Genomic DNA, 12,655 nt, shown 5'->3' on the forward strand with positions numbered 1-12,655 from the left:
ACTTTTACTTTCATTGATTTTTCTTCTTTGTACACTATATTATAGAGGATCTGTATTTAAGGGTCAGGCTAAGGTCCAAGTAGATAATATTCTCGTCTGTATTTGGATAACAATAATTATTATGCTGCTGGCATGCAGTTAGTGATAGTTCTTGCAAATGTATGTGATCACTTGTTGTAAAGCACAGCAGAGGATCCCTGGCCTATCATTTATTTTTTAAGCAATTGTGATGCCAAAACCAGTCATTGATGCAATGTATTTTGCCAGACAGCTTTAAGAAGAAGTTTGGAAATGTATCATTGTACAAGATTCCATGTAATGGCAAATTTTGTGAATTTATGGGGGGGTTTTGTTTCTTTTATCATAGGCTACGGCACTTTACCTTATTTCTATGGAAATGTTGGTGATATTGTTGTAAGTCCCTTGCTGGTGAACTGCTACAAGATTCCTCAGCTGGAAAACAAGGACTTGGATCTCTTGGGTTTGTCCAGCAGTCAGCTGCTAAGTGTGGAGAACATGATACTTCTAACTATTCAATATCTTGTCCAACTAGGTAAGCAATTTGTCATAAGCACTTGGTTTTATTCGTGACTGTCCTTTTTTCTCCATACCTTCTTTATGTCCCTTTTAGGGCCAGTTTTCTGGCTACTTTTGTGGCTGGAAGAGGCAAGTGGCTCCATCTAGTGTGTGTGACTTCGCCACTTCGTTCCTGAAACGGAAGAAGTGAATTTGAAGGCCGATACTGCTTCTGCTCTCCATATGGGGATTGACCAGGTCACCTTTGTGAAATGGATTTGCAATGCAGATAACTCATTTGCTTAGGGTATCAAACCATCAGTTATCACAGCCCTTTCTAAGGACACTCGGTCTGTTTTATTCAGTTTTGTGGCAAACGCTGGCAGATGTGTGATGGTTGTCATTGTTTTGGTGACAGCACTGTTTACATGAAAACCACATTTGTTATTCAGACTAAGGCAAGTGATTCAGTGAATATCTCATTCTTGTAAATGTTTTTAAATGGACTTTTTGCAAGTTTGAGGGCAAACAAGCAAGCCACATTTTTTTTTCCTCTTATTGCAGGTCCAGTAATTTTCCCTACCTTAGAGTAAAAAGAGCAGTGGTAACAGCAAAGTTTTAGAAGTTAATAATGGAGGGATAGTGTTGGGAAACTTCCATGGCAGTCTCACCCTAACTTTTGTATTTGAAAACATGCTACTTACCATACAGGAATGTGAAGTTACTTTTGGGAAGAGCACAGTGCATCTGTAATACATAATGGTATGAAATATGCAGGTGTTCCAAAAGCAGCACAACTGCTGATAACCTTACAATTTGGGGAGCAAATGTGCTCCTTGCAGGTTTCACCCCTGAGTGCTTGCGCTTTCCTTCCTGTCTCTTACAGAACTGCAGCAAACCATTTACTCTCTAAGTGACCTGTTAGCTTTATTTATCATTCTCTGCCTCAGTAGTCCATTGGATGCCTTGTTTGAGCTGACAGAGGGTTTCTTAATTTTTTACAGGATGTTTTTCTGTTACCTTCTTTCCGTGGGCTTAAATTTGTTGTTTGACATTTATTGGGAATTTTGTAGAGTCTGCATGTTAAAACCATGTGCTTCACACAGTTCTGGATTGATAGAGGAAGTTTGCAAATTTGTAGCCAGCTGATAACAGCATTTCCAATTAATTAAAAAGAAACTATTTACTGAAGCTTGTGAGTCAGTGAATCACACTCTATGAGCAAGTCTAACTTTAGATGGATGCAGCAGGTCCATACTCGCTGCAAACTAGAGGAGGCTTCATGCAAAGCTTCTGTAGCTGAACTGTGTTTATCAAGCACTGTGCCTTCAGCGTAAAGCAGTTCCCTTATTAGCAGGTGTTTAGTTTGGCTTTTGTTCTTAGCTGTGCAATGCTGAATAGTTTCCTATTTGACCTTATGTGGAGACAGGTGTCAGCACTGTAAGATGAAAGAGTCTAATGAGGAGAAAAGTAAAAACATTCTGTAGAGGAGAGGATCAAAACATGTTGCTGGTTTGAATATTGTTGTAAACTTAAAACTGTTGGAATTCTGACAGCTGCACTGAACTGTAGCCTTTGTCCCATTTTGTTAAATCAAAGCAGATTAAAGATGATGGGAGGGCAGCCAGCTTCAAAAGTGTTTGACAAGAAGAGACAAATGCACATATAAATTAACAATTTATTCATGTAAGCCTAATTTTTTTCTTGAGAAAGTAGGACTGAAACGTTTTTCTTTTCTCCAGAGTATATTGCAAAAGAGTAAGATAAAGGCAAAGATAAAAGCATGAAAGACAGAGTCTTGCCTAATTTTTTTCAGATCTCACTACTTGTACAAAATATATTTCCAGATGACTGTGATCACAGATGATAAGAATATTATCTATGGAAACGCTCCTTTTTTGAAAAAAAAAAAAAAGGATATAGCTGAGAATTCCTATCAGTTTTTTTGTAAAATTATGACATTAATTGTAGGATGATGCTGTTGTGTTTTCAGAAGTCAGCTGAGCAACTCATGATGATATTACAAATCAAAGCAAAAAAACCAAATGCATTTCTGATGCTTTAAATCTTCTATGAAGACTATACATAGTTAAACCTGGGATTGCGAGCCATAGCGTTGCTATAAATAAATTCCACTGACTGTGATAAAGGAATAAGTAAAAAAAGATACAGGAATGTGTTTGATTTTAGTGGGCTTTTTTTAGTCTGCCTCCTGGACTTACTCAGATTTCACATTTGTTATCTTTGGCAACATTCATGGTGAGGTATTCTCAAGCTTTGTTTTTATACATCAGAATGCCCATATTTGCAGCATGGGTTACATTCCACCATCTGCAATTGTCAGCTTTTTACAATTGCACTGCCATTTCTACAAACACAATCTCAGCCTGTGCAGTGCTGAGGTGGTCTGTGTTCTGGTTGAAGGAGATTTCTGGACCCTTTGTTATACCACCTGTTTAGAATTCTGAAATCATCTCCCTTCTCTCTTGCTGTGGTACATTTGAATCATTTTGACCATATATGTTGTATGCTGTGACACCCAGAGGTGTTTTGTAGCTTTAATATCCAAATGCACATCCAGACTCAAGGCAAGAGCAAGGCTTTGTCTTGAGTGGAAGGGATGGTCAAAAGCTCAAAGCAAGAGCTTATTCCGGCAATTCTCCTGTCTTAGATGGCTGGAGAAGTATTCTCTGTGGGATGCACCCCGAAGTTTGTCTACCCAGAAATGAGTGTCATCCAGAAGTGGATGACATTTGAATATGTTGACTTAAACTGTTCAGAATAATAGAATAAAATCACAGCAGCATAGAATCATTTAGGTTGAAAAAACCTTTAAGATCAGTGAGTCCAATCATTAACCCAGCACTGCGAGGTTCATTACTAAACTATATCCCCAACTGCCCCATCCTGGTGTCTTTTGAATGCCTTCAGGTATGCTGAATACACCACTTCCCTGGGCAGCCTATTCCAATGCCTAACCACCCTTCTGGTGAAGAAATTTATCCTAATATCCAATCTGAACCTCCCCTGGCACAACTTGAGGCCATTTACATCTGTCCTGTCACTTGTTACCTGAGAGAAGAGACCAATTCCCACCTGGCTACACCCTCCTTTCAGGCAATTGTAGAGAGCAATGAGGTCCTCCCAAGCCTCCTTTTCTCCAGGCTAAACAACCCCAGCTCCCATTTCCGATAAGACTTCCAGACCCTTTCCCAGCTCCATTGCCCTTCCCTGGACATGCTCCAGCACCTCAGTGTCCTTCTTGTAGTGAGAGGCCTGGAACTGGACACAGCACTCGAGGTGTGGCCTCACCAGTTGCTGAGTACAGGAGGATGATCCTGCCCTGGTCCTGCTGGCCACACTATTTCTGGTGCAAGCCAGGCATTGGCCTTCTTGGCCACCTGGGCACATACTGGATCATGTTCAGCCAGCCATCAACCACACCCCCAGGTGCTTTTCCACCAGGCAGCCTTCCAGCCACTCTTCCCAAGCCTGGAGCACTGCATGGGGTTGTTGTGACCCAAGGGCAGGACATGGCACTTGGTTTTGTTGAACCTCATACCATTGTCCTCTGCCCATTGATCCAGCCTGTCCAGATCCCTCTGCAGAGCCTTCCTGCCTTCTGTCACCTTCAAACTGCCTAAGGGGGCTCTCATACAGAATCACAGAGTATTCTGAATTGAAAGGAACCCGTAAGGATCATCGAGTCCAACTCTTATGGGAATGGCCCATATGGAGTTTGAACCTACTACCTTGGCATTATTAGCACCATGCTCTATCCAACTGAGCCAATCTCACTCAATCCCCTTGTCCATATCATCAGTATAGATATTAAACAGACTGGCCCAAACACTGAGCCCTGGGGAACACCACTTTTGACTGGACACCAACTAGATGTAACTCATATATTAATATTTTATGATATTGCTTATTTTGCAGTTTTGTTTTTGAAGTCAAGATGATCATTTGCATGCTCATTTCTGTAGAGAAGCTTCCATATATTCCCTTTTAACATAGATATATTCTTTTAGGAAATGGTTCACAATTAAAATCAATATCTATCCCTTTGTCTTGCATCTCATCTGATATTAGTTCCATTATTTTTCTGGATAGTTGTGAAGGAAGACTGCCATACTTTCTTATAAGTAATCTGAGTGAAATTCTGTGTATTCTCATACTGAGAATCTGCCCTTCTATTTGTACAATTATTTTAATCTTCTTGGATTCTTGATGACCCTTGTGTTAAGAGCTTGTCTCCTAAGTAGCCTCCCTCAGTCAGGAAAAGTTTGCTTTTATTTCTCTTAGTGGGTAGCATCATTTTCACAGGTTGATATATTTTAGGTAAACTTTATTTCTGCAGAGGAACATTCTTCTCTACTGATAAATGTCTAGGGGTTTTTTTTAATTCTGAGATCTTCAAGGACCTAGAATGCGTGATGCTTTCTTAGAAGGGAAAAGAAAATGCATTTCCAAAAGAGAACTCTAAAAGAGAGAATTATGCCCATGCTGTGTTAAATTTGACTCATCAGAATTTTTCAGTTTGCATCAAAAATGAAAACAGCCTTGCACTTACAAATCTATAGTTGTCTTACCATTCTAAGGTAATTGGCTGGTGGCACCTTCCATATGTTACTTCTCAAAAAGGCAAAAATGACAACAGGTGGCAGTTTTTACAGATTCTGTGCTGTGGGTTGTTTACCCATGCCCTGTTTCTCACACAACCTTTCTGTTTCCTGGCCTGGAAAGAAAACATAGAACCAAACCCAGTATTTCACATATCTCTGATATTTAAACCCCCCTGTTTTGTCATAGAAAAGCAAGCTGCTGAAGTGTGAAGCTGCCTCCTTTGGCACTGATACGAGATCTTGGCAATATAAGCTATGGTTACTTTTTACTCTGTGTTCATGAATGTTTTTAACTGTTCCTGAATATGTTTGACAATGAGACAAAGCTAACTGAACAGAATGTTAATTGAAGTTCAGTTGGAGGACTGACGCTAAGACAGGATGGTTTATATTTCTGTTTTCCAGTTCAAGTTGACAGTACAGTTTATGGGGTCTGGGGAATGTAGATCTAAAGTTGCATATTCTTATTTATGTTAGATGCTTGCAGATTTGCTAAATTAATTTAATTAACTAAGGAAGAGGTTAGAAATGTTTATTTGCATCCATGCTTGGTTGATTAGTATGCATGATGAGAAAAAGCAAAGCAAAGGGCACTTAATAGGCTTTGTCAAGCTGCATGGCTGTGATTAGGCTAGAAGGATAAGCATTTTGGTTTTCTGCTGCAAAAACATATGGCTGCATGCTTAATCCTTCTCTTCCAGGCAAAAGGCACATATTTTCCCACTCCCTTGTTTGTCCCACCAGTTGCTGAAGGTAGGAAAGCTAGGAGTGAGATGGAATACCTCCTTGTTTAGAGGGAAAAAAAAGCACGATGGTGGAAGAGAAAGATTTCTAAAATGAAAAAGCAAGAATAAGCAATGTGGGTAGATATCCACTGAGCAGCAAGTGTTTTTTTAAAATATTAAAAAATGTGGTGAAGGAGCTTGTCAGATCAAGACAGACATGTAATTGTTCCTGGTTCAATAACATTTTTATATGAAACACTGTTCTTCTGTTTGTTTGTTTTCATTGTAGGTCCTGACCAGATACCCCTGAGGGAAGAATTTGAGCAGATCATGTTGAAAGCTATGCAGGAGTTCACTCTGAGAGAGAGATCCTTGCAAATAAGTGCACAATGTATCTCTGTGTCACCAGGTCAACTCCCTTGGCTTGCCAGGTTAATCGCTAGTGTGTCCCGGGACCTCGTGCATGTGGTTGTCACCCAGAATTCCCTGGCAGAGGGCATCTCAGAGACCTTGAGGTCTCTCAATGAAATGAAACATCAGCAAAAGCTTCCAGATTATGTAGTTGCCATTTGTGCATCAAAGATTAGGGGAAATGAATTCTGTGTGGTGGTTCTAGGTAAGTATATTTGCAGACTGCTTCAAATGGCAATGCCAGATTAATTTTCTTGAGTTATTGATCCAGTTTTTAAATCCCTTTTGTTCTTTTTATTCTCCTTTGTATTGTTGCACTGCAGTGTCACAGTTTACTGTATCTTCAGCAAGACTTGGAGTACTGAGGTCCATGAGGATCTAGAAAAATATCTTTATGCTAGTCATTACTACTTCTTGAGAGGCCTGAGACTTTACTGTTTGTATGACTACCTTAGAAAATATCTTGAAGTGACCCAGTGGCAAAATAGTTAGTTTGTCTTTGTTTCATGTAACAACTGCGATATTTTATGTGGCAGAGTCTTCTGCAACCTGCTTAAATCAGAACATGCTTTTCCTCCTTTTTATCCTTTTTATTCTGCGCTGGTGACTGGCTGTGATGTGTTTGTGTGTATGAGTGTGTCTGGATGGAAATGAACTTTGACTAATCATCTTTCCTTTGTAGGCAGATAAATCAGTAATGCCATTTTTTTACTTTTTTTACCTCTTTTCCCACACACTAGGGATAATTACTTTTTCATATTTACCCAGAATCCTCCGTTTCATCTAAGGTACAAATACTTGCTTTGAATATCATTTGTCGTGCAAGTATGCAAAATGATATGCAATAGCAAAGAACCTGCTAAAATTAGTTATATCAACTAATTCTCCAGTCACTAGTGAAGTAGACTTGAGAGACTGCTCTCCCTGTCTACTGGGTAAAGGCAGTGGAGATCCATGATTGAAGATCAGAGTGCCACACACTTCTAAGATGTGAAGGTTGTGTTGACAGTAAACTGTATTAAGGTTTGCTCTCACTCTTTTCCCCTCCCTTCTCCAGGTCAGTATCAATCTCGGGCACTTGCAGAGAGCATGCTCACCACCAGTGAATTTTTAAAAGAGATCAGTTATGAGCTCATCACAGGGAAAGTTAGTTTCCTGGCATCGCATTTCAAGAATACATCTTTAGGTAAGTGATTCTAAGAAACAGAAGTTCTAGCAAAGACAGTCATGTCTTCAGGGTTGGTGTATCTCCAGCACTTAAAATGCACATGGATACATCTCTGCTCTCTTCATTGAGAGGCACTCTGTTCTTGTCTCCATTCCTTGTGTCTGGAAGAGAGCTTGTCTCCTTCACCTGTGTGGTGGCAGTTCATAACCCTCCAGCAAAACATTTTTAACACTGTTAAATGTAATGGCAGGGCACTCATAAGTACACAAATGTTTTCTAGTTTGCACCTCCAGCAAGGTTTTAGAGGTTGTTTTATAGTGTGTTTCTTTGTAATCATCAGATGTCACCAGTAGCTGTAAAGCCACAGAGCTGAAATTATACAACTGTGGTTCCTTTTTTTTTTTTATTAATCCAATTGGTAAATCAGTAGATAAAAATATTCTCCCTCCCTCTCTTCCCTGTATCTCCAGCCCCTTGCCCCAGTGCAGATTTGACATCAGCTATGTGAGAACATGGGTGTATGTAATATTTGATGTCGTTTGTCTGAAATGGTTTCCACATAATTTGGTGTTGCTAATTCCTATCTAGGTGATGATTTGGACAAGCTGCTGGAGAAGATGCTACAGCAGCGAGGGGAAAGTGTCATTATTCCTTTTAATGGAGATGTTAGTGAGTGTGTGTCATCTCAGGAGGCAATTGCCATGGTTTCTACACAAGAACCAGGTAATTTTTTTACATGCAAGATACGGAATAAGTGTTAAATGTCAAATTTAAATGTCAAAATGCATACACCTCAGAAGAATCTGAGGACACATTTGCAGTCAGTGTGCCAACCTTAAAATACTAATACTGCCAGCTAAGTGTAGCAATACAGCAGTTTCTGAGACAGAAAATCTCTGTAATAACCCTCAGCAACTTTTTTCCCCTGATGTTTTTCTATTTTCTAAGCTAAAACATGTGATTTTCTGTTAGGCATCAGGCCAAGCAGAGAAGATGTTTCTTTGTAACACTGGCAGCGTGGATTCATCTCATCTTTTTTGCACCGAGGAAAGGAATGTAACCTTGAGTTTAAGGCAGAGGGGAATTGTGTTCTCCTGATTTCCTCAGGTGTCCTCCTGTCTGGTAATATGCATTAGAGACTTGTGCTCTGAGGCTTAAACTTTTAGGGAATGTGTTTTAAGATCTTGGACTTAAAGTGCCTGGCAAGTGTAATCCGTAATTTGTTGATCTGAGATGTGTCTTATTCAGCATAATGTGATAAGATGCTTAGGTGCAAAAGATAAGCTAGGATTTCCTGTCTAAAATTGCTAATTTCCAGAATTATTTAGCTATTCAGAGTTCTAAACATACTTTCCCTTTCATATCACAATAACAACAAAAGATACATTGAGCTGTTGTGAACACTGAGATTCTTTCAGGTCTAGTAGCAAAGCAAATTCAACCTCTGGTAAAGCTTTTTTCTGTGAATGAAAGGTATGCTCTTAGTTCATTTTAGTTAACTTAAATTCATCAGTTTGGTGTTATATCTGAATGAAGGCAAAATGGTTCATTGTCTCCACATGGATCGGGAGATCCAACTAGAAGGGCTGCCAGGCACTTTGTTCTGGCACCCTCAGGAGTACAAGTCCAAGTCTTGAGCTTCCTCAGGGGGTTAATTTGAAGGGAGAATAATCTTTAGATTCTGGGGGTTTTTGTCTTCTTACTGTGTGCTTTTTTTTAAACCTTCATATTTTCTCAAACAATTATTCTGAGATCATTTTGTCTTTAACATATGGCTGTACAGTGGTTGAAGCTATTGAGAAACTGCCTGAATAAAAAAAATAAAGAAGTAAGTCTCCTAGGCAGTGAGAGAGAGACCTTTCTTCCATAGCAGATCTACTGAAATGGACACTGAGGCACATTTGGACAGGAGATAAGCACGTGTGTGTGCACACACACACAAACATGTCCCTGTATAAAACCAACACAGTAGAAAAAATGCCATAAACAAAAACTGTAATACCATTATAGGATTTAATCTGATAATCTGCAAGTTGAAAATACTCAGTGGTTAATGAAGCATGGGTTGTTGGACATAGAATTTACTTAATGGAAATACTGAAATGGAACCTGCTTTTTATTTTGAGGAAATATGAGTGCTCTGGTCAGTCTATCAGTTCTCTGCATTTAGTGTTACACTGAGGTTTATAAAGTCTCAATAAATCTGTTTCAGGAGAACATTAGAGCTCTGTACCTCTCTCTCTCTGCTCTTTTTATCTATGTACACATGCACATCTTTATATATATACGTGCATGCATATTATGTATGTGTTGGTTCATTTAACAGAATGCATTTCACTGTGCTGGCATTGAGGTTTCCTTGGGTTGCACTGTTAAAAATCCTTAAAACACTTAGGGCATTTTAAAAAATGGACAGTGCTGTACTTGAGGTCATCTGATATATTACCACATTTTGATCAAAGAAAGAAAGGTGGCATTTGTGATCTGGACCCAACTCTCCAGAGTGTTGAGATTTGTTCTGGTGAGTGATTTTTTTTCCTGGTAATAGAGGGTAGGCGGTTTGGAGGGTAATGTTTACTGGGGGGGTGGGAAAGTAAACATGTCTCTTGTTGTGTTTTGTTTTCTTTTTCAAACAAACACACTCTAGATTTGGATGTTGATACCTTCCACATTTACCAGCCACAGCTCACAGTTGCCAGAAAGCTCTTGTCCCAGGTTTGTGCTATAGCAGACAGTGGCAATCAGAGCCTGGATCTGGGCCACTTCAGTAAGGTGGACTTCATCGTAATAGTGCCCCGTTCAGAAGTCCTTGTGCAGCAGACCCTTCAACGGATTCGACAGTCAGGTAAAAGGGAGGGGAGGGGAAACAGACTGATAAACCAGAGTATGTGGTGTGATTACATCATTACTGGTATAAGGGGAAATGTAAATTGCTCCAACATATCTTTTGTCCTCATGGTTTTTGTTTTATTTTACTTTTTTTAAAAATAGTTTTACAAAATCATTAAGACTCTGGAAAATACATAATTGACCCACACTTCAGAGTAGTTTATTCCCACTTCTTTAATTCAAATGACGTTCAAAGTCATACAGATTGCACCATGCTTACTTTATGAATATGACAGCAATACATCTTTACAAAGACTAGTTGTATTGACACAAATGTTGAAGCAGAGCATGAAAAATATGATATGATACTAGTGAGAATCAATTTTATATAAATTAATGGTTTTTGCAAAAGAAAGGTCAGGATAACTTCTTCTGACTCAAACAACATATTAGCTTAATGTGGGCAAGTTTGGCCTGGGATCATGGAACACAGCCAATTGAGTGCTGCTTTGGAAATCTTTGTGGGAGCCTGATTTTTTTTCCCCCCACTTTTTGATAATGTGAGAAGTTTTTGAAAGGTCTTCAGGCACTTTTTGCAGGAAATCAAGAAACCAAGAAGCACATTTTTGCCTCCATTGTGAGAGAAATTGCATTTGGATAATCATCTTTGTACTGGGGCCTATCAGTGGTTTGGCTAAGTCCTGACATTGGCGGACAAGCCGCAACTTCCCAATGACCATCCATTTTTGGATGCACTCAAAGGAAAAGATTTTTGTTGTATTCTTCTTTTTGACAGGTGTGCTTGTGGACTTGGGCCTAGAAGACAATGGAACAGCATATCAGAGAGCTGAGAAATATGTGGTTCGGTTGGACAATGAGATCCAAACTAAATTTGAAGTTTTCATGAGGCGAGTGAAGCAGAACCCCTACACGCTCTTCGTGCTGGTTCATGACAATGCCCACGTGGATTTAACAAGGTAGCTGCTTCAATCTGCTGAAGGAAAACCATCCTCTCCCAGCATCTTTCCATTAGGTTTTTCAAAAGGCTTACCATCTTAGACACCTATTGCTTTCTCTAGGCATTTTTAAGGCATTTTGTGCCTTACAATCAGAAATAATATCTTTTAGTTGCCCATGATATTTGTTAACTAATTCTGATTCAGCTGAAGGTAGGTGAGACTAGTTTCAGGTTTTTAGATGCCTAACAGGACTGTTTTGAGGGTTACATGCTATGGTGCTGAAATTGAGGGGAAAATGCTGAATTTTGCAACTTTCTTTGTTCTTCTTGTCTTTTTTTCCTATTTGTCTCCTTTTTCTCTACTCAAACCCAAATGTCTCCAATGTTCATAAGCTGATTGTGCTTTAGTTCATATTTTTATCCCTGATAATTATGTTGTTTGTGATATGAGAAAGCTTACAGACATTTAAGTCTGCATCATGTGAAAGATGCCATAGCTGCTGTAAGAAAAGAGTTTGAAAAAACAGCTATATTGAATTTGAACAGCTTTAGGTCTAAACGCAACACGTACATACGTGCAAAAACATCTCTTCACACTGAATCAAAAACTTCACCTTGAAAGAAGAAAGAAATAAGTAAAGCTGATTATTCTGCTCTTGTTCCATGAATAAACTAAGGAGAATAATCTTAATGTGGTCTAAGCATGGTGTGTAAGGTTGTGGGATTCATTTCAACATCAGAAATAATGAAAAGTGTCTCTGTCCATGGCAGAGGGGTTGGAAATAGATGGTGTTTAAGATCCCTTCCAACCCAAACCATTCTATGGTTCTGTAATAAAATACTTTCCTTGAAGGACAGCTGAAAATAGACAAAAGCAACATTATTTCTACCTGGTCTTCCCCATCACATTTTTGTTATTGTCTTTGCTATACTTTGAATTTGGAATTGCTGAATATATGGAAGTGAAGGCAATGCCAGGAGCTGGAAATCAGAACATCAGCAGACTTTCAGGTCTTCTCCCCAGCCTTTTACAGATTTGTTGTTTCAGTTGGGAAAAGCCATTGGATTTTGTAAAATTGCTACTGTGTCCTATGCCCACAGTTCATGGAACAGTGCTTCCTAATGAGAGGGATTTCATCAGCTTTGGCTTATTTTTGGTTTCCTCCATCTGATTCTTTTTTTAATTGTCACGCTGATCCACCTTCTCACTGTCAACAGATTTTAATCCTTTATTTAGGTGTTTGTTGTTTTTCCTTGTTCTCCTGAGTTTACCCACAGAGAACAGTCAAATGTTTTTTGAAGTCTTTTACGTTTCCAAAGAGATTTTTTTGAGTTATGATTCTCTGTGTCATGGTCATTTAGAGATTTTTGTGCAGGAAGAGAATAATCCATTGAATTTCAGGATGTCAGTAAGGCAATTTTT

General features: G+C 39.1%; 1 protein-coding gene across 7 annotated transcripts in view; it reads left to right on the forward strand.

The window, feature by feature from the left end:
* Positions 1 to 12,655, forward strand: part of GREB1L (GREB1 like retinoic acid receptor coactivator) — a 135,418-nt gene that overhangs the window by 94,067 nt on the left and 28,696 nt on the right. For all 7 annotated transcript variants that reach the window (XM_048289194.1, XM_048289195.1, XM_048289197.1 and 4 more), the window contains 6 exons: positions 368 to 553; positions 6,156 to 6,482; positions 7,335 to 7,463; positions 8,034 to 8,168; positions 10,093 to 10,290; positions 11,071 to 11,251. In XM_048289194.1, the coding sequence (XP_048145151.1) occupies positions 368 to 553; positions 6,156 to 6,482; positions 7,335 to 7,463; positions 8,034 to 8,168; positions 10,093 to 10,290; positions 11,071 to 11,251 (1,156 nt within the window). The remainder of the gene's footprint in view (positions 1 to 367; positions 554 to 6,155; positions 6,483 to 7,334; positions 7,464 to 8,033; positions 8,169 to 10,092; positions 10,291 to 11,070; positions 11,252 to 12,655) is intronic.

This window comes from Corvus hawaiiensis, chromosome 30, assembly GCF_020740725.1.
Source record: "Corvus hawaiiensis isolate bCorHaw1 chromosome 30, bCorHaw1.pri.cur, whole genome shotgun sequence".
Classification (NCBI taxonomy): domain Eukaryota; kingdom Metazoa; phylum Chordata; class Aves; order Passeriformes; family Corvidae; genus Corvus; species Corvus hawaiiensis.